This window comes from Adiantum capillus-veneris, chromosome 21 (genome assembly GCF_014529385.1).
Source record: "Adiantum capillus-veneris isolate H3 chromosome 21, ASM1452938v2, whole genome shotgun sequence".
Taxonomy (NCBI): domain Eukaryota; kingdom Viridiplantae; phylum Streptophyta; class Polypodiopsida; order Polypodiales; family Pteridaceae; genus Adiantum; species Adiantum capillus-veneris.
In genome coordinates, this window is record NC_140951.1 from 114,137,323 (window position 1) to 114,159,664 (window position 22,342).

Genomic DNA, 22,342 nt, shown 5'->3' on the forward strand with positions numbered 1-22,342 from the left:
ATCCATGGTTGAATGGAGCAACCATGCAATAAGATTTGTGTTCTAACTTTTAAGTGATAGATAGTTGGAGCAGTAATAAAGTGAGCGTGTGCGTGCGCGCGCAGGTGTGCACAAGTGCAACAAGCTGGATGCCATGAGGCAGTTGGCTGAATGGTGGAGGGGAGGAAGGCACGGACACAGAGGAGGAAGATGGTTCACATAGTGAGGGATTGTCAGGTGCTCAATTTGTCTCGACGGTCTCTCTCTCTCTCTCTCTCTCTCTCTCTCTCTCTCTCTCTATATATATATATATATATATATATATATATATGTATATGTATATGTATATGTAAACACACACACACACACACACATATACAACTCAAAAGAAGCAAATAAATTTAACCCATGCTGAACTGTTGACTTTGACCAAACATTACCGAGGGCCCTATACTTGACTTTCCAAAATCCACGTGTACAGTCAATCAAATTTAATTGATGATACAAAAGATTGTCTCAAAGTCCTGAAAGAATTGAAAAGATAGATTAAATCTGATGGTGATACAAAGGTTCACCTTACTATGCATATAGGGTTATAATAAGCACAATGTGTGCTATCTGTGTCTTTTGAGGATCTGTACAGACCCTAGCTAATACACTGCAATGTCTCAAATAACTCTAGCCACATATTCCACAAGGCCTTGTTAGTGTATGTCATGATGGTTCTTTCACTCCTAGTAGGATCCATAGAAACACCAAACCAATAAAAGCGGTCCCGTTCTCGCATAGAGAGATTACCATACGGCCCAATTTGCACGTGTGAGGATGGCTCTATTAGTGATAGCTTATTTGAGTGGGTCAAAAGAATGTGTCAGGAATCCACTAGAAGATAGCACTCCAAACTGTATCATCTCCTTCTCCACAACGTTGATGCACATCTCTCATTCTGTCCACAGACTTGCAAATTCCACTGCAAGTCCAATCGAATGAAGCCGCACACGCATTCCCAGCTTGAGCTTTCCATTCACAATCTGCAATCGCCCTTGAATTACTACACTATACAAGAAGCAAATTTCAGCTCAAGTAGGACTACACGCAACCACATTCACCTGGAGGTGTCCCACAGCAAAAGCTTCTATCATCAATCTGTTCCACATCCAGGCCAATGAACCATGCACCCAAGGAAACATCCTCGTTTGCATATTTGTGCAATATCGGCCTACCACATTGAAAATCTGAATTAAAACAATGCCCTATCAAACACACAAATCTTAATTATAATGCCATGTCTCATACTTGTTGATGGAAATGTATGTCGCTAAATCCTTGGAGACCACATATAGCTGCCCCGTTGCATGCCTGAAGTACTTGTTTCCTTCTTCTCCAAACTTCCAGTACTCTGGCTCATGATATTTAACCCCTCTGCAAATGAAGTAACATCGAACAGCATCTAATTGTTAACACCTTGACGCAGAGCACACTGCAAATGGCCCTTGTAAACTACATTTTCCCCCCCCCCCGACCTCACTTCTGAAAGAAATAGCACCCCAGCTCTTTATGACATGAGACATGCAAATGATGCTTGTAAAACATTGATTCCCAGACTTTGTTTCCAGAAAACTCACTTTTGAGAGAGGACCGGTCCAGATTTCATGCATCCTATGTACACCCGCGGCTTAAGCTGATGCCTTGCCAATGTTGTGCCAAGAACTCCTGCAGTAATCTAGCAATTAGAAAAACAAAGAGTTTCTCTTCTTTTCTGACAACTTAAGTCTTTCTGTACGCTTTTGTGAGGATGGAACTCACCTAAATTTACATGCACATCATCATCTACTTTCACAAAGAAGTCTGCATCCCACTTTGCTACAGCTGTAGAGAAAAATGCTTTCGTTTTTGCAGATAATTCAAGATAGCCTTCAATGTGATCCTGCAAACGGGATTACTCGGGCTTCAGAAAATTTTCTCAACCTCAGTGAGCAGAACTGACATCTTTTAAGAAATTTCCAGTCATATTTTCCATCAAAAAGACCAACTTCCAAAACAGGATATCCTTGAGAGTGTAATTACCAGCCTTAAAAAGTCACCGTGTTGTGCATCCTCCTCATCAATTGCTCGGTCTAAGTTACTCGCGGGATTTGCACTAAAATGCACGCATTGAACCAGTCATTTTCATAAGAATTGAATTGTGAACCCAATAAGGTGCCTTTTTGACTCATACAGGAATACTTATCAACAAAGAATGCGGAAGCCGCAATCTGTCGCAGGAACTTACCTATGACCAATCACAAAACGGACAATGATGCCTTTCTCTTGTTCCAGTTGCTTTAACTTTTTCCCTGCACATCCAAACTCCCAAGTATTAAAAACAATTTGACTTCGCAAGGAAACCGTGCATCCTCCTTATGTTCTTAGAGCAAAGCAGATTAAAAGTGAACTTCACAATTTGATAATTGCATTTTCTTTTCGGTTAAACATGGCTTTGCCTCCCATTGGTTTGTTTAACACCATAAACATCACTTGAGTTTTCCGTTTAACAGTCCTAAATTAGGAAAATACTTCCCTTCGACCCAAAAATGTGCTCATATGCTAGCAGCTTACAACAAGCTAGACACTCTGCTATCAAGGCACCTCGATGATCTAAATACCTTGTGGCATCCACGTTTCACGAACTGAATCCCTCCTCTTGCGACTGCTGAAAGCTGTGTTGACTCCAACCACAATAAATGCCTTTCGTCTTTCATCGGCATACTCTCCAACTGGATTTACGACAGCAGGAGAACCAGCTTGAGATGCCCTTGCGGCAGCTAATTCCATTTCTAACATTGAGACTGTTTTATCAAGAGTCCTGCTCCAACATCCAGCTAAGCGATTGGTACAGATTCAAGCAAGGTAAAGTTGTGTTTTCCATGCAACCACGCACGAACACCAGTCACAAGCAAGAAGGCATCAGACACACAGACAACAAGGGTACAAGCAGAACACGTAGAATACGCAAAAAGAGAACAGAGGAGGTTGCAAACACCCAAGGGCAGATTCTTTGGCGTGATAGAGATTAAGGCATACAACAAGTAAACGTGACTCTTACATGTTACGAGATCAAAATCACTGGCAGGAAACTCTATTATAAGTCAGTGCTCATAAGCAGGCTCAGATGCTCTAATGAGTAGCACAACCGTGGGATACTAATGTAAATGCCATATACCAAGTATTTTCACAATAATATAGAAAGAAAAGTTAGAGAAAGAACCCAACTTGATAGCTTCGTGAGTCCTAGAAACTTCATTCAAAAGGTCCTTCCCCTGGATAACTGCTTCCTTCTGTATTATCAGTAAGAAGAGACAACTTGTCACATTTCAGCAACTATAAATGAACATCATAAAACCAATCTGTTTTTGAGGCCGCTTTCATGCATGAATCCAGAAATAGTATCCGTCCCATCTGGATACTAGTATACTGTTGCAATCCACATGTTGCACATTGCTACAATAGTGATCCTCTTGACAACCCCTCCCATTGCAAGTCTTTTTCTCAATTTTGAACCTACCGTTTTTGGATCACAGTTCTCGGCTATCAACTGAATCTCTTCATCGTGCATGAACCGTCTTCCAACATTTGGAGGCTCTTCGTCAGGTTCTGAAGCTGTCCATATTCTGTAAAATATACAACCACGTTGCTCAGTTAACAGGACTACACCAGCCCAAGCAACTCAAATGTGTCCAGCTGAAAGCAGGGTCACAGAACATATAAATCAAGCTGAAACATGTCCATATGTATGACTACACTACTACTAATCAAATCAACCTTTGAAAATTCCACATGCTGCCAGTTCCGTATGCACAGACCCGGTAATAACCCAGCACAGAGGATAAAATCTCTTTGCACACTCTCCCCCCCTCTGCATACAAGATCTTGCTATGCTATTCAACAAACCATGAAGATGTGCGAATCAATTGGCTCTTTCATGCAGTTGTACCAAAACTTTACATTCATCCAACATTATGAAAGAAAAACACTTAAAATTATAAGGTACCGACAGCAAGGTTCAGATCAGTAAAAGAACTTCAAACTGCAGCTTGTCTTCTCCCTAAAATACCCCATGTGTGTAAATAGACCATTAAGACTTTTGCTTTGATTATGCCTCCCCATGGAGAAGAGGATACAGACCTTGTCCGTGAAACCTGGGCAGTTACAAATTGCCTCTTTTGTACCAATATGCATAACCATCTTCAGACTGTTCAGTTTTTTGGGCCTCCAAAGTCCAATAGCAAGGAGTTAGCAAACTTCAAAAGATGTGCCTAGTCTTTCTTCGAATGCAAGACTATGGCATCCTCTTCAGCATCAGTCCTTGCTCGAACGACGACTTTGCCTTAAGCAAAGTCTGAAGTGTTTTAAACGGATACACCCATGCACGTCTTCAGTAGTCATCAATAAAAGTTATGAAAACAATTCTCAAAAGATGCACTACACATTGAATAAACAACGTCACTATGGACAAGCTGCATAATGTGAGTAGCCCGCCCAAAGTCATCCTTTGGAAATTTACAACGATGCATTTTGCCCGAAATACAGCCTTCACAAAAACTTGTTTCAATGGTGCCTCAAGAGAGGGCAATGAAGCAACCATATCAGATATTTGAAGAAGCAACAAACTGGCAAAATCCAGAAGACAAAAACGTACATGCCAAAGTTTTGCATACGAAACAATTTGAAACAGTGTGGTTGACGCAGCAGTACGAGGCTGATGTGATCACAACTTGGAACCATCAGAGAATGCGGGAAGCTGATACCTTGGCCACACCTACAGTCAATGTTTTTGGGATACCTCCATTCAACGTCTCTTGGGCAGCTCCCCTAAGCTCATCTTCAGTAGTATCTCCCAGTGGCTTGGTCTCGCCCCTGTCCCTTCACCCCGCATTCATTGACGCCCTCGACTCACCTTTGCCACACAGGGACTCGACGGAAGCCCCCTCTCACCCGGCCCCATGGAAACCACCATCCGACTTGCTCTCTCACCGACAGAGCAAGCGAGCCTAGAGGCAAAGGTGCCGCGCCTTCAAGCCACCTCTGTTCTATGCAAGATCATCGGCACCTGACCTAGCCGAGGGAGGGGTGTGATCTCCTTAAGGCCCGCCTTTTAGCAGAAGTGGGCAAGATCATTGACGTTTAGCTTCTCGGACGTGGCTACTACCAGATAGAGGTTGAGACCCCCGAAATGGCGTCCAAATTCATTGCGATGAACCCCCTGGCCATCCGAGTAGTTCGAGCTTATTTTCGATAGTGGCGTCATGGTTTCACCCCAGCTACCGATGTTCTAGTCGAGGAGACAGACCCCCCATTTCAGTCTGCTTCTCCGGCCTAAGGAGAGAGTACCTCCCGCTCTTGTCCAGGATTGGCTCAGAGATTGGGACTGTCCTGGAGACACCTTGCACTACAGCCTCTGTAGTTGGCATACTCTGTAGTTGGCATACCTTCAGTACGCGATCTGGTTCGAGACACCCACACCCTCCCGAAGGTCATTCTTCTACCTTGAGTGAGTGGTGGTTGGCTCCGCCAGAATGAGGAGTATTCGGGCCTCCATAATCAGTGTTTCATTTGTAGACAGATGGGCCATCTTGCGAAGGCCTGTCCACGGAGGAGGCCCAGACCTTCGTGGCAGACATAGGTCCAGCCTCAGCAAACAGAGACACAAGGAGCTCAGGCACATTCCTCCTCCGAGCCTGGAGCTAGACAAAGGAGGACTGGCAGCAGGCCCGTGGTCGGCGTCGCTAGGGACACCCTCGCCAATCCGGCCCCCCTGTTGGTCGTCCTACCCCGGGCCAGAGCAGCAAGTTTCCACAGGGAACCGTTTCAACCCTCTCTAGCAAGACGAGACCCTAGCTCCACCCTCCACCTCAACTTCACCACCGACAATCCCTCCTCCCCTTGAGCCTTCTACCACCCCACCCCCCGCGCCTGCATCCACCTCCCCCCATCCCCCCTGTTGCCCCTCCCTCTCCACCCTCTAGCCCCACTGCTTCCTCACCCTCTCCTGCTCCTGCCCCACAACCGACCCAAGGTGCACGACCTTCCTCGACTGCTAGGAGATCTCTTGGCAACACCTTTGCCATGAGCCGCCTGGCAAGAGAGGAGCAGCCTTTCTTGAGGACCCCCCTTCTGGTGCAAACATCCCCATTTGCAGCAGTTCCCCGAGGACTGACGAGCTTCGACATCAGTCGTCAGTGAGACTTCTTTGCTTACGACTTCACACGTTTTCTCGACGACCCTTCACCAGACTTTGAGGCGGCTTGCTTCCGAGTCCACATACTGTTTCTTGCAACGAGAGGAATAGAGGCCCTGGACACAACGGTTGGCTTCTGTTTTCCCTTGTGTGGCAGGGACCAGGCTGAGTGGACTCTGGACTCAGTGATGGACTCGTCCAGGCTTTGAGTTCTCTCACCACACGGGAGACTTGGGGGTTACAGATTTGGTACAGACTTTGTGGCCGTTGGCCAAGTTCTCAGTGACACCTCCAGACACAGCAGGATTGTAGACACATTGCGGTACATTTCTTTGTTGACACGCAGAGCCCACCATGCTATCTATACACACATGAGGACTCCTGGGCATATGGCCCTATGGACGGCACGCTCTTCTTGGTCCTGGGTTGGATAGTCTCTACAGTCACGCCTATCTCAGGTTCGCTTGGATGCGGATTACTCCCATCAAAGCCGGCCTCAAAGATAGCGAGGTTAGCTGTTGCTGCTGTCACAAGACGGGCACCACGTGCCAGTAGAAAAGAACAGACTGAACAACTTTAAGCACTTCAAATAACAAATGAACTGAGAGAGATGCACGACACGAGACAGGGAGTAGCGAAGTTCCACCCCAAGAGAGCACTGGGCCCAAACGTTGGCGCCCCTTTCGGTATTTCTTTATTATTACTGATTCGCAAAGTACAACAGTCGGGGAGCACCTCCTCTGCAATCTGCGCTTTGAAGAGTGCCAGAGAGAGCCCCCAAGGGTCATATTTCAAGGCCCAAGAACTAAAAGCATCAAATATGAAAAGCTGACCCAAAAAAAAACACTTTCATAAAATTTCAAGATTTTCCTAAAAATCCGTCGTGAATTGCGTAATGTCCGTACAGATGCCACATCATCATATTTTGTTGTGCAAAGTCTTTTGAGTGTATTCTGCTTTATTTTTAATGCCTTTATGTCACTTAGGCCCCATCGGATGGGATCCCGTAAGTTGGTGGGAACTCTTCTTTAAAAAATAGGCCACTCGTCAAGACTTTGTAAGTTTGTAAAACTTCTTCTCTTCTTCTAGTGTTGCTTCTTAGGGTTTTGGCCCCTTGGTCGGGATCTGAAGGTTGGCTCCGTTCTTCAGTGGCTTGACACGTCAGCAGTTTGTGACATCCCCCCTTCTAGACAGAAAGTAATCGTCCGCAATTACAACATATCTGCAAAACAACTCAAGTTAGCTCAAAAATTTCCGAGGGTCGTTCGAAGGGACAATCAGTTTGCTCTTTTGTTGTTAAGGAATCGGCTTCTTCTTTCGGCTCTTTTGTTAAGGAGTTGGTTTCTCCTTTCGTCCAGATCGAAACTCTTGATATTGTAGCGTAGTAAAATTAGTCATCACACCCAAACCGCACTGATCTTCCACAGGTGTCTTGATGTACTAAAATTACATACCCACGCAATCTCATCCAATTAGGAATATTCAATAGTTGGCACATCACAATGCAACACAAATGCTCACATATGCATGTTACAGACACAACAAACAGCGCCGCTGAGCACTCCCCCAAGACAGACGGTCTGCGGTATGAAGCTACTCAACGACTACCTCGTCACTCCCCTGCAAATAATCTAAAAAGATCCGGGCCATAAGTTCAGAAGACTTGTACAACCAAACGCTCCCCACACCGCAGCCTGCGTCGCTTGGAGGTTCAAGCATACAACCAAACGCTCCCCAAACATCCCGTCTGTGTCGTTCGGAGATTTTCTAGCATACAACGAAACGATCCCTAGACATCCCGTTTGCGTTGTTCCGAGGTTTTTAAGCATACAACAAAACGCTCCCCAGACATCTCGTCTGCGTCGTTCAGAGGTTCAAACAATACCAAAACAACATTTCTCACTACTCCTCCCGGGAGTAGATCACCAATTCACGAAACCAGTATTAAAACCAGAGTCAAACAGTTTAAATCGGCACCAAGACAGGTTCAAAACAAATAGCTTCCATTTTAAACAAATTTCAAACAATACTTTCTCAAACAAAATTCAAACTTAAAAAGCAATCTAAACATCAGTCGAGCTCGAAAAGTCGACTTACTTTCCATCCTGAAACCTGTACCAAAAATTAGGGCTAGGTTCCTTCCATGAGGTTGTAGCCGACCACAGCATGGTCCATAAGCGCTTGAATAGTTGAAACAAGCCTCGACAGACAGTGTTCCTGTGGCAGTGATGGTAGACGTAAGATATCCCAATCACACTTGACCTCCAAGGTTATCAGCTTGAGAAGAACACCTGGTGAGAGATGTCAAAAAATTTCAAGTCGTAATCTGCTAGGGTTTCCGTGGCGAGCATTTCAGGATACCCCACTCTGCCAAAAGCTGTCGGAAACCATATAACTTCGGGCAAAAATTTTCTTGAAAGCTTGCGAAGTCCTTCGAGTGAGCGGCTTGGTAGCGGTAGACATCCACCACTGAATTTGAGAAAAACAGCACCTCAAAACAAATCTTGATCCTTCTATTGCAAGTGATCTTAATGGCTTGTGCCCTGTAAGACATGAGCGATGAAGACAGGAGTGCGCCCAATGCGCGATGAAGTAAGGGTGGGAGTGGCTAATAACTCCGGGGTTGAGACCCAAAGATACTTCAAATAAGTTTCTGATAGACTTTGGAAGCGCCGGTCTGCTCTCTCTGCTCTTTTGTAGAACTGGTATGCTTTCAGAAAAGCACATGCCTAATGCTCTGATACCACTGTCACAAGACGGACACCACGTGCCAATAGAAAAGAACAGATTGAACAACTTTAAGCACTTCAAATAACAACTGAGCTGAAAGAGATGCACCACACGAGACGCGGAGTAGTGAAGTTCCACCCCAAGAGAGCACTAGCCACAAACGTTGGCGCCCCTTTCGGTATTTCTTTATTATTACTGATTCGCAAAGTACAACAACCAAGGAGTACCTCCTCTGCAATCTACGCGCTGAAGAGTGCCAGAGAGGGCCCTGAAGGCTCATATTTAAAGGTCCAAAGCCTAAAAGCATCAAATATGAAAAGCTGACCCCAAAAAAACACTTTCCTGAAATTTTGAGATTTTCCTAAAAATCTGCTGCGAATTGCGAAACGTCCGTACAGGTGCCACATCATCATATTTTGTTGTGCAAAATCTTCTGAGTGTATTCTACTTCATTTTTTATGCCTTTATGTCAATTGGGCCCCATCGGACGGGATCCCGTAAGTCGGTGGGAACTCTTCTTTAAAAAATATGCCACTCGTGAAGGCTTTGTAAGTTTGTAGAACTTCTTCTGCTGCTTCTTCTTAGGGTTTTGGTCCCTTGGCCGAGATCTGAAGGTTGGCTCCGCTCTTCAGTGGCTTGACACGTCAGCAGTTTGTGACAGCTGCAGCATCGGTGCTATCTCGGACCCCATGAGGATTGTCTCATGGAATGTACAGGGATTAGGAGGACCCCAGTTCCAGCACCAGCGGGGTCGGTTGTGTCAAGAGCTTCAGCGATGCCTTGTGGGTGGTGAGATTGGTATACTTATGTTGCAGGAGCATCATCTTTGTGAGACCCGCATTAGACGTTTTGATCAGCTGCATTTGGACTTGGTGGTATCCAGGGAGGGGTATGTATGACTATTGCGGACTCACGACAGAGCAGGCCATTGTGGGCAAAGGTATTATTGTGCTTGGCAGGGCTCAGTGGATTACTATGCAGGTTCATGGTTGCCTCATGGGCTTCTTGAACGTTTATGCGCCCAATGGGGCAAGTGCACGTGCACAGTTTTGGTCACGCATTGTTGAGTCTCTGCCGCATGCAGAGCAATGGTGTATTGGGGGAGACTTCAACATGCAAGAGGACCCCTCTGACAAGATTGGGGGTAGCCATGCTACTGTACACGGGGCTGAGTTGGCAACTTGGGAGCATCTATGTATGACCTCGAGGATTTCGGATGTTTGGCAGCATTCTGGCTTTGTGAGGCCCCTAGACAGCTTGACCTTCTCTAACTTAGACCGCAGAGTAGGAGGAGTGAATCTATCACTGATAGATCGCTTCTACGCCAAGTGACCACATCTGTGACATGGGTCGATCTGTTTGCATATTGGCAAGGACTTCTTTTTCCGACCATGCACCAATGATACTCACTGTGACTGACAGACAGAGGAGGGGGAGCACGATGCTACGCATCCCTGAGAGGATCTTGTTGGATTCAGAGCAGAGAGCGTGTGGTGGCACTCTGGACAAAGGGCTCGGACACACAGGAATCTCCTGCTGGTAGAGTGGCCTCTGGACTTGCTAAGCTTAGTCGTTTCTTCCTCCAGGAGTTTGTAGCTCGCTTAGCTACAGCTAGGGAGGAGGAGACTCGTCTCCGACGGGGCGTTGCTTCCTTGCAGAGGATGCAAGAGCATCATCCACACAGTTCTTGGGTGGAGGAGCAGTTGCAGCAGGCTCAATGGGAGCTTGCCAACCTTGAGGAGCGGCATCATGAGTTTGCCTTCCATTGACAAGCATCTCATTGGACCCAGGTGGGTGACAGAGCAACTAGGGAGTTCTTTGAGACGGTGGGGCTCCGCCATGCACACACCAGTGTCAGCCAGTTGAGGAGACTCGACGAGTCAATTGCTTCAGAGCCTGAGGACATGCGAGCAGTTGCTACTGCCTTTTATCGAGATCTGTTGTCTGCAGAGCTTCATTCAGAACATCATGATGCATACAGAGAGCAGGTTTGGGCACAGATGCCCTGTCTTGTGACTGAGGAGATGCGCCAGAGACTAGAGCTCCCCCTCCAACTAGAAGAGCTCCATGAGGCCCTTAGAGAACTCCCCCAAGACAGTTGTCCAAGGGAGGACGGTTTGACTCCCAGTTTTCTCTTGGAGTACTGGGACTTGCTTGGTCCAGATCTTTGTAGCACATTTCAGTACATCTTGCACACTCGAGAAATGCCTGACAGCTTGAGTGCGCGCTTTATCTACCCTTGTTCCCAAGGAGGGGGGCTCCTTGGATGAGATTCTACAGTGGCGACCCATCACTATCAACAACTCAGCCTACAAAATTCTAGCAAAGGCTTTGAGTTTGAGGATTCGGCCACTACTAGAGAGCATTATACATGGGACTCAGACAGGGTTTGTCAAGGAGCGTAGTATCCTTAACATCTTCACCTTTTGAGAGGCGTCTACCCTCGCACGTCTTCGAGGCTAGGCTCTGGTGATACTACTTCTCCATTTTGAGAAGGCTTACGACCGAGTTGACTGGGACTTCTTGGAGGGCACTCTTCGCAGGATGGGTTTCTCATATGCTTGGATTAGAGGTGTGTTAGCTCTTTACAGACGTGCACAAAGTAAGGTGCTCTTCGCAGGGGGTAGAGGGGAGCGGTTCATGCTCACACGCTTAATCAAACAGGGTTGTCCTGACTCCTCTAGCCCCCTTCCTCCTTTTGTTCTATGCTGAGGCAATGAGGCTTGAGCAAATTTTTGGTCTCACAATAGGTTGTCTTGCGTGGTTTAGAGCTCCCAATTTGGGGAGACGAGCTACTGGATGCTGAGTTTACCGACGACTCAGCTTTGTACTTGGTAGGCGAGGAGGCCAACCTGCACAGGTGTGAGCAGCCTGAGAGGGGATGTGAGAGTTCGTCACCTCTCTAGCCAATCGTTGCAGATCTACTAGTGTCCCTGTATCTCCAGGGAGTTGATCATACGGAGTGAGTTGTTTTGTGGATATGCCTAGCCTATGTGAGATACTTTTCTCATTTATTGCATGTTCTTGTTGTTTTGCCCTTCCTTTAGTATTGGCAGCATCATATAGCTTGCACCTTGTTTGCCCCAAGCATAATTACCTGGAACGGGAACGGGAGGGCCCGGAACGGGAGGGGAACAGGGAGGAGGAGGGTTGTCACGTGCACATCTAACCTTATGTCCATGTGGACAAGCTACTTCAGGTCTAGGGTTCAGGTCGGCTTCGGAAGTGTTCTGGCACCTTCGTGAGCCTGTGCACAGGCCGTGCATGTCCGGGCACTTACGAGCAGTTACATATCCTCTGGTTGCACACAGCATGATCATCAGCATGACATTCAGTAACCATCATGAGCATTTTACAGTGCACAGAACCCATCTTCCCTATTTATCCATTTTTCACTTATTATTAATAAGTGACTTTGTTGGGAAACTGGGTAGGGCAAATTTGCTAAGTTAATGTAAAAGAAACCTGGCAATCACTCGGTAGAAGCAGAAGAAACCAAGAGAGCACGGGTAGACTCTACAGCAGGCCCTCTAGTGATTCTCCTCAGCAAGAACCTCAACAAGACCAACGTTTTCAACAAGCACCTTCAGCCCTAGAGCCAGGAATTTCAGCATTCAGCGGTTGCAGATCAGCCAACCGGTGTTTTCTATCAGCCTGCATCAGCGTTTTCGGTCAACCAGCAGCAGCGTTTTCAGCAGACTGTACCAGCCAGCCTCAGCGTTTTTCAGTAGCGTTTTCAGCCAAATATAGCAGCTTTTTCAGCCTCTGAAGTCAACATTTTCAGCCAGCAGTCATCAACATCGTCGTCATCGCCCTCGCTGTCGCCGTCGTCCCCGACTTAGACCATCATTGCATCATAGCATCAAGAACTTGATCAGCACCTGTGTACCAGATTTGTGCAATCAATAGCATAGATTTCTCTCACCATTGAGAGAGGGGCCCTTGGAGGAGGGTTCGACAATAGTCCGGTGTCGTATTCTTCTCTCTATCTCTCTCTCAATCTCAGCACCTTCATTCACAGTGTTATTCACTTTGTTTGTGATCATTGCACTCTCTCACTAAAGGAACGGAAGGCTCTCCCTTCCGTAAGTAAAAGGAAGCACTCATCTTGAGCAAAGTTCAACATTCACTTCCGCTGCACCTTACATTGGTATCAGAGCTTTGGCAGTGTTCTGTATCACTCAAAGAACCACAAGAAATTTTTTGCTTGTTGCGGTCGCACATAACCCAAGTCCACTTGGGCGTGTCAATTCGTAATCGTGTTTTTGAAGAGTGACAGGAAACCCAAGAAAGAAGGGCTTGTCTGGCCTCCCCTCGTTCCTCTTTTCACTCATTGAGAGCGGACCGTGCACTTAGCAGCCGGCCAATCGACGTGAGGTGGGAAAAAGCAACCTTGGTGTGAGCGCAAGGCCGCCAAGGGGTACACCCGCAAGGACGAGTCAAGCTCGGGTAAGAGAAAAGCCTTCTCTAACACAAATTGTAAGCTGAAGAACCTCAAGAACCCAATAACAACAAGACCCCACGTTCCTCGCGGACGTAAGCAACCAAGATCTCAGTGTATGGTCATTACCCAAAGTGGAATGGATACTTTGCATGAAGGTGATGAGCATGGAGGTGGTAAAGAAGAAATTTCCCTACCAAGAGGTTTTTCCGACCCTCCCCTTTCCCCATCTACGCCACGGTTTGCACCAAATCCTATGGAGTCTTTGGTCAAGTCGATGATGGACATGATGCTACAACAAGAGACGCAACACGCCACCTTTGATCGCGAGCACGAGCAAGCGCGCTTGGCGGCCGAAGAACGAAGGGTAGCCTTGGAGCGTGAGCAAGCATGCATGGCGGTCGAAGAAAGATGAGCGGCCTTGGAATTAGAACGTGAGGCGCAGAGAGACCAGCGCATGCAAGAGTTGGTCCTACAAGTACTCACCTTGAACTCCGAGCCACTCAAGGATGTGGGCGAATCATCAAGTTGCTCAAGTCGAGAAGCGGATTCCAACAACCCCGTCACTGAGAAGTTGACATTCAGTAAGTATGACGGTAAGATGGATGCTAATGTTATTCATTCTTGGTTGCATCAATTTAATGCTTATTTTGCGACAACTAAGAAGACAGGAAATAGCAAAGTTTTGACGGCAGCCATGTATCTTGCCGGTAATGCCATTGATTGGTATCAAGCGTGGCAAGAGGAGCAATTGGCCGCGCACCTAGAGGAAGCCGAGGAAGGCGTGCCCCTTTCTTTCAATTGGGCCAACTTCCAAGACAAGCTCAAGGCAAGGTTCTTGCCACCTGTCACGTGACACATCCAACCGTATTGTGTCCGTGGACAAGCTACAGCATAGCAAGGGTTCAGTTCAATCAGTCTAGATTAGCAAGTAATCTGGCACTTTTATGAGTCTGTTCGCAGACTATGCAAGTCCAGTCACTTAGTGTAGATGCATATCCTCTGGTTGCACACAGCATGATCATAAGCATTCCCATCAGATCCATCAGAATCCTTCAGGGGAATTTTCCAATGCATTTAGCCTATTTTCCCTATTTTTGACATTTTTCACTTATTATTTTTAAGTGACTTTTATTGAAAAGTAGGTAGGGCAAATTGAGTAAGTTTGTATATAAGCAAACCTAGACTAGCACTAATTGGCAGAAGAGGCAGCAGGCGCACCTTGCTCAATAGGCAACTTCTCAGCAAGACCAACCCCCGCGACAACTCTGGCGTTTTCTCTCAACAGAAGGCCTAGCGTTTTTGCACCAGATCAGCCAACGTTATTGCAATTGCAGATTCCCCGCGACAGTAGACAGCAAATCAGCCCTAGCGTTAGCAGATTCCCATAGCAACACAACAGATTGTCTAGCGTTAGCAGATTTCCCTGCAAGGTCAGTTTTCAGCCCTAGCGTTTTTGGTTGCAGGTCAACCTCAGCGTTTTTGCAGATCATTCCGACAGAATCAACCATAGGACCAGCGTTTTCAGTTTTCAGCCTTTAGCACTCGCAGATCGCACCTTCCCACAGCAGTTCCTCGCCGCACGGTGGGATCCATCGAAGTTTGCAGTTTCAGCCTGGAAAACGCAGATTTCAGCATCTGCGTTTTTAGCGCGTCGTCGTTGCATCGTCGTCATCGACATCGTCACCAACATAGTGTCAGAATTCAGCAGATAAAGATTTGCAGATTTCAGCCCTTAGCATTTTCAGATTTCAGCCCGTCTCGTCGTCGTCCTCATCGTCGTCGACACCGTCGGCAAGTCCAAGCATTGTAGAGATTTGTGCAATCATAAGTAGACCGCTCTCGCCATAGAGAGTGGGGCCTTCGGAGGAGGGTTTTACAACGTCTCTAGTGTCGTATTCTCTTCTCTATCTCTTAGTCTCATGCACTTCCATTCACTGTGTCCACTCACTTTGTTTGTGTCCATTGCACTCTCTCACTAAAGGAACGAAAGGCTCTCCCTTCCGTAAGTAAAAGGAACCCTTGAGCACAATTCGGAGCACTCATCTTGAGCAAAGTTCAACATTCATTTCGTTGCACCTTACACCACCTCAATACCTAGCGCGGTTAAAGAAAGATTGGCGCAATCTCAAGCAAAATGGTACCCCAGTCATGTCTTTTTCTAACCATGTTTTGCAGCTTGGCACCCAATTACGCAAATCAGATGCGAAGCGCAAAGAGGCTTTTATTTTCGGGTTGGACGACTATATCAGGTTTGATGTCGAAGTCTTCGATTCCGTAGATCTCAACAAGGCGGTAGCGATTGCTCTCGCACAAGAGATGAAACACAACAAGGGAAAGCCTAAAGAGAACAAGTCTTCTCACACTACCTCTCAGACTCCTCAGAACCCACAAAACGGTAAGAATGGTAACTCTTCTAGCCAATCTTCCTATAGTCCTTCGAAAAAGAACTCTCAAAATGTATCTAAGGGTAAGCTAAAGCACCTGCTAAACCTAAGCTAACCCCGGATGAGAAAGCCGCACAAGGAATTATAGCAGGATACATAACTGTTGATGAACAAGTGATTTATGCTAAGAAAGGTAGATGTTATCAATGTCACGTCAAGGGTCACATTAAGAAGGACAGCCCCACCTAAAGAACCCAAAGCACCAACAACTACCACAAGCACTTTAATTAACCAATCCGAGTCTTCACATGTTTCTGACATACACACTGATGAGTCTCTCTTTAAATGTTATGGTCATGTGAAGGGTCAGTGTTTTGTCATATTGTTTGATTCAGGCAGTATGCATGATGTGGGCTCTCTCTACAAGAGAGGCACCAATCACATCATGCATACTGCCTGAATCAAACAATATGACAAACGCTGACCCTTCACATGACCCGCGTAGAGGTTAGCCACACATCTCCTCTCGAGGTGTCAGACTTTGCTCCCGGTATGGACTCTCTCATTACGTAAGAGTGCCTTGACGTGTTGTTTACAGTCCAACAGGCTGCCTTCCGTAGAGAATTTGTCATGTCTCCTCTCTCAGGATGTGATATGATTTTGGGCATTAGATGGTTTCGTGAGCATAACCCTCTCATTGATTGGGCGGACAATACTCTCACTCTAAATGCCAAAAGTGACTCTCCCATGATCATTCGTGGTGAGGAGGGTCTGCATTCTTTGCCTCTCATTTCTCATGTGCAGGTGAAGCTTGAATTATGAAGAGGAGCACAAGTGGCATTCATCTATGCCTCTCCAGTTACCCAGAGCATTCAGGCTCTAGACATGTATTCAACTTTGTTTACCAAGTTTAAGCATCTCTTTTGCCACGATGATCTTCCACCCCGTCTCCCACCCGAGCGGCCGGAGGACCATCGCATCGAACTCACGGAGGGGGCATAGCCTGTCAGTAAGGCTCCCTACCGTTTGAACAAGACTTAGGAAGAAGAGTTAGAGCGGCAACTCACGGAGTTGGTGGCCAGGGGATTTATACGTCCTAGTGTAATTCCTTTTGCTGCTCCTATTTTGTTTGTCCGCAAGAAGGATGGTTCGTCTCGTTTGTGTGTTGATTACAGAGCATTGAACAAGATGACAGTCAAGAACAAGTTTCCAATGCCTCGCATTGAGTATATCCTCGATAGGCTCAACGGGGCAAAGGTTTTCAGTAAGGTCAATCTCAAAAGTGGATACCATCAGGTAAGGGTATTCAAAGGCGACATCTACAAGATTGCTTTTCGCACGGAGAAACGGCAATGAGAGTATGTGATTATGCCTTTTGGATTGGCAGGTGCCGTGGGTACATTCAACCGTCTCACGATAGACTGTTTTGGCGATATGGTTGATGTATGTGTGTTCATCTTTCTTGACGATATTCTCATTTTTTCTGCATTGTGGGAACAACATGAAAAGGATGTAGAAAGGGTATTAACCCGTTTGGATGAGTGTCAGCTGTACATTGCAGCTAAGGAATTTGAGTTTTTTTCAGTTACTTATCTGGGTTATATCATTTCTGCAGAAGGCGTCGAGCTAGATCCCGCCAAGGTGGAACAGGTACGTAATTGGGATTTGCCCAAAACTGCATATGATGTGCGTTCTTTTCTTGGTTTATCTCAAGCATATAGTTCGCACATAGAGATATTGCCATGCATTGCTGCACCCATGACCGATGTTTTGAAAGGGGTAAAGACTCGCCGACAGTGCGTGGATTTGCTCGAGACAACCATTGAGGCTTTTGCAACTCTCAAGGTTGCGGCGACAGAAGCGCCATGTCTTATCTTTGCCTCTTGAAATGACCCCTTTGAGGTATATGACGGATGCGAGCAATGTCGCCATAGGTGTTGTGCTTCAGCAGCATGGCCGTCCAGTTGCATTCCTTCGTCGCATTCCTTAGTCGGAAGCTCAATAGTGCAGAAAAGAACTATTTAGTTTATGATAAAGAACTTTTGTCTGTTATTCACTCTCTTAAGCATTGGAAACATTTTCTGTATGGTAGAGAGTTCACAGTTCGCATAGATCACCAAGCCCTCAAGTGGCTCTAGTTTATGCCTAGTGCACATTGGAGTGATCGCCAAGCACGGTCACAATTTTTTTAGCAATTTAGAGGTTTGATTGAGTATGTGCCTGGAAAAGCTAACCCTGTTGCAAATGCGTTAAGTCGCAAAGGACAGATTTGGGCTCTTGACCAGGGTGTGTCTTTCGATAGCATGAAGAACCAGTATGCAGATTCCGAGTTTGGTAAGCAATGGTTACAGGCTCTTGCTTCCCAAGGGCCAAGCAACTATCTCATTCGTGATGGTTTGTCGTATTTTCGTCACCGTCTATGTGTGTTGCCCTCTCTTAGGACAACCGTATTGCACGATGCACATGACTCTCTCACGGGTGGGCACAGGGGAATGAACACCACTCTAGAAAAAATAGAAAGATTCTTTTATTGGCCTAAAATGCGAAAGGATGTGTTTCATTATGTCACACAGTGTACCATTTGTCAAAATGTTAACGCTCCTCGGGGTAAGCAGCAAGGCCTCTTGCTTCCACTGCCTATTCCCGATGGACCTTTTCAGGATATTTCCATGGATTTTGTGACTAACCTTCCACCTAGTTTGTATTCAAGGAACACTCAATGTTTGACAATTGTTTACCATTTCAACAAGTTTTGCATGTTGATTCCTTGTGAGGCCACAGTCACCGCACAAGATGTAGTACGGTTTTTCATAAAGCATTGGTACCCCCTCTGTGGTTTGCCAAAGTCGATTGTTTCAGATAGGGATATTAAGTTCACGTTCAATTTTTGGCGTGCACTCTTTGAAAATTTTGACGCTAAGTTGAATTTTTCATCGGCTTTTTATCCACAGTCAGATGGTCAAACAGAGATTTACAACCAGTTGGCTTTTGATGTTTTAAAGTCATATGTGCATGATCAGCAATCTCAATAAGAGCTGTATCTCCCATTGATTCAAGTTATTTTGAATGACTCTTATTCCTCTGCCATTGGTAGAACTCCGTATGAGGCAGCTTTTGGACGTCCGTTCCAGTCACTTTTGACTCGCTTGGTCAGTCCAATGCCTGATGCTAATGTTGAAAGTCGGTCGTTGGATGAGATTTCTGAGAGTGTGAAGCTTCGGCTAAGCAAGGCTCAGGAGTCTTATTCACGGCAGGCCAACAAGCATCGTCAAGATGATTCTATCAAGGAAGGGGATTGGGTGTATTTAAGAATCATGAAGCAATGTCTTAAGCAAGTTGGAAAGAAATGTCCTAAGTTGTCTTTCCCAAGGTATGGTCCATTTCCTGTCATTAAAAAAGCTCAATAATAAGGTTTCAATGAAATTGCAATTGCCTAACTCATAGTCAATGTACAACGTTTTCCATGTTTCTTGGTTGAAAGTGTTTCAGGGAACACCTCCGAAGGACATTTCCGAAGAAGAAGAGCCGGAGATCATCGATGAAGCAAAAGTCATGGAGCCGGAACAAGTGTTGTTGCATCGGTTTCGCCATGGCTCAAAGAAGCAAGTCAGACAGTACTTTTTGAAGTTCAAGGATCGAGGAACCCACGAAGCAGTGTGGGTCGATGAAGAGTTTTTCAAAGATTACCCAGAGTTGTTGGCAGACTACAAGGAAGCCATGCAGCTCGGTACCAGTACCTCACTTTGAAAAGGAGGGGATGTCACGTGCACATCTAACCCTATGTGCATGTGGACAATCTACTTCAGGTCTAGGGTTTAGGAAGTGTTCTGGCACCTTTGTGAGCCTGTGCGCAGGCCGTGAATGTCGAGGCACTTAGAGTAGTTGCATATCCTCTGGTTGCACACAACATGACATTCAATAACCATCATGAGCATTTTACAGCGCAAAGAATCCATTTCCCCTATTTATCCATTTTTCACTTATTATTAATAAGTGACTTTGTTGGAAAACTGGGTAGGGCAAAATTTGCTAAGTTAATATAAAAGAAACCTGCCAGTCACTCACTAGAAGCGAGAGAAACCAAGAGAGCCCAGGCAGACTCTGCAGCAGGCCCTCTAGTGATTCTCCTGAGCAAGAACCTCAGCAAGATCAGCGTTTTCAACAAGTACCTTCAGCCCTAGCACCAGGAACTTTAGCATTCAGCGGTTGCAGATCAGCCTACACCAACGTTTGCAGATCAGCCAACCAGCGTTTTCTATCAGCCTGCATCAACGTTTTCTGTCAACCTGCAGCAGTGTTTTCAGCAGACTGTACAAGCCAGCCTCAGCGTTTTTCAGTAGCGTTTTTCAGCCAGATATAGCAGCATTTTCAGCCAGCAGTCATCAGTTTTGACAACAGTCTGGTGTCGTATTCTTCTCTCTATCTCTCTCTCAGTCTCAGCACCTTCATTCACAGTGTTATTCACTTTGTTTGTGTGATCATTGCACTCTCACTAAAGGAACGGAAGGCTTTCGCTCTCCCTTCGTTAAGTAAAAGGAACCCTTGAGCACAATTCGGAGCACTCATCTTGAGCAAAGTTCAACATTCACTTCCGCTGCACCTTACAAGGGTGTAAGGTGCAGGATTGGGAACGGGGCCGGAACGGTCGACTTAAGTAAGGCTTGAATTACCTCCATTCAGCTTAGTCCCAAATCAACTCCTAAACAACCCCAATTCAGTTTGGGTTGCGTTCCGCCTGTTCCCTGTTACAATGGCTCCAAATCTACGGTGTTTTTTGTATTTGCCAATGTCAATGGTTTCCCACCTCGAGCTGGTTCCACCTTTTTCCAGTTTTGGTCTCTATTTCTGGCTCCTATGGTACTTTTGAAAGTCGAGCAACAAAGGAGTTCCGACATAGGAAAGGGAAGCACCTTGGTTTGTATCTGTTCATCGCTAGTGTCAATGCCACTATTTTGCGCGCTCTCTCTCTCTCTCTCTCTCTCTCTCTCTCTCTCTCTCTCTCTCTCTCTCTCTCTCTCTCTCTCTCTCTCTCTCTCTCCGCGTGATCCTTTTGCTGTCACAAACCGGTGACGTGGCATGCCCGGACACACCCACACTAGCTGGCAACAGGCTCGTGAAACGCGGAAACAGTGCTGACGTGGCAGTCCCAGATTTTCCCGCGCAAAACGTGGAGACATGCTGACGTGGCACAGTGTACAGATTCCCTGCTTTTGCGCAGCAGCTGCTGACGTGGCAAAGCATACAGAAAAGCAGATTTTACGCTGCTAAGAATTACTGGCTACTTTTATCTCAGTTGCTTTAATTTTAGAAGCTTTTGATTACCTGCTTTTGGGGCTCTGCTTTTGGGCATCCCTTGTAACTTATAAATAAGTGGGCAAGGCCCTCACTTCTCAAAGCATCTGGATGTACTTTGAGAGTGAGAACCCTCCCACTCTCTTGTACTTTGAACACACATTAATACAAAATAAATACCGAAAGGGGCGCCAGTCTTTGGGGCCAATATCTCTAGGCACGGAACTCCGCCGGGCCGTGTCGAATCAAGTGTGAATTGTAAACTGTTTTGAAGAGAATCTCTGCTATGTCGAGGTAGAATCTTGACTTGGGAGTGTCCAAGTTTGTTACAGTGGTATCAGAGCACGGCCGATTTCTCTTCTACCGGGAAATCCGATCCTTTTCTCGCGACACTTATGGATTCCAACAAAGAACAGTAGACTTCCTCTGCATCTGGGGATGCGGGAAGAGATCACGAAGAAGATTCGCATGAAGCGTACGGCCCACCTCGGCCTACTCAGACAGAGATTGAAGAGATGGAACGTCGACAATTGGTGGACGACGCGACAAAGATGATGATCAACATTGCGAAGAATCCAAAATTTGCAAAATTTTCGACTCAGACATCCTTCCTTCGAAGAAGTGCACGCCCAGTGGCAAAAGGCCACAGAGCCACCCATCAAACCGGCACTCAAGAAACCTCTTGCTCCAAGGATGTTTACAGAACAAGAATTGGAAGAGGTGGTTGATGCACGGATTAGTCAGCTTTTTGACGCGAACAACAAAGCCAAAAAGCACGACAAAAAGCAGAAGAAAGGAACCGACTTCTCGGGTTATTTGGATCGTCAATCTACTTTTGCCTCTACAAGAGAGCAGAAGAAGCGTGTTCGATTTGAAGGAGTATCCAGTTCTTCTTCTTCTTCTTCTAACAGTTCTTCTAGCTCTTCTGACTCGAGCGAAGAAGACAAGAAAGGGAAAAAGCGAAGCAAAAAGCAAAGCTTCGAAAAGGGCAAGAAAAAGGCAAAGAAGCCTAAGTTTCGCCCAGTTTGGCAGCTCTACAGAAGACTCATCCTCAGACAGCTTGGACTCCGACGATCACAGATTTTACGCAAAGAAAAAGCATTTCTATAAAGCCGAGTAGTATGACTTTCTCGAAGATAAAAGCAAGAATTAAAGAAGGTGGACAGTCAATTAAGTTTGACACTTTTTTTGGATTCCAAGATGCTTCGAGGGTTTTGGCCTTCATACAACAGTTTGATATAGCTTTCTCTAGAGTGCATTACTCAGAGCACTCCAAGATTCGGAGGGCTACCTCTT

The 22,342-nt window shown here is 46.1% G+C and overlaps 1 protein-coding gene across 1 annotated transcript in view; it reads right to left on the reverse strand.

Annotated features, from left to right (window-relative positions):
• Positions 1-438: 438 nt before the first annotated feature.
• Positions 439-22,342, reverse strand: part of LOC147431568 (putative beta-1,3-galactosyltransferase 2) — a 31,196-nt gene continuing 9,292 nt past the window's right edge. The window contains exons 2-11 of the mRNA XM_086494124.1: positions 3,524-3,629; positions 3,232-3,296; positions 2,625-2,824; positions 2,252-2,315; positions 2,047-2,119; positions 1,786-1,906; positions 1,605-1,692; positions 1,276-1,401; positions 1,089-1,198; positions 439-1,010 (exon numbers count right to left, since the gene is read on the reverse strand). Coding sequence (XP_086350250.1) covers positions 862-1,010; positions 1,089-1,198; positions 1,276-1,401; positions 1,605-1,692; positions 1,786-1,906; positions 2,047-2,119; positions 2,252-2,315; positions 2,625-2,824; positions 3,232-3,296; positions 3,524-3,629 — 1,102 coding nt within the window. The 3' untranslated portion in view covers positions 439-861. The remainder of the gene's footprint in view (positions 1,011-1,088; positions 1,199-1,275; positions 1,402-1,604; positions 1,693-1,785; positions 1,907-2,046; positions 2,120-2,251; positions 2,316-2,624; positions 2,825-3,231; positions 3,297-3,523; positions 3,630-22,342) is intronic.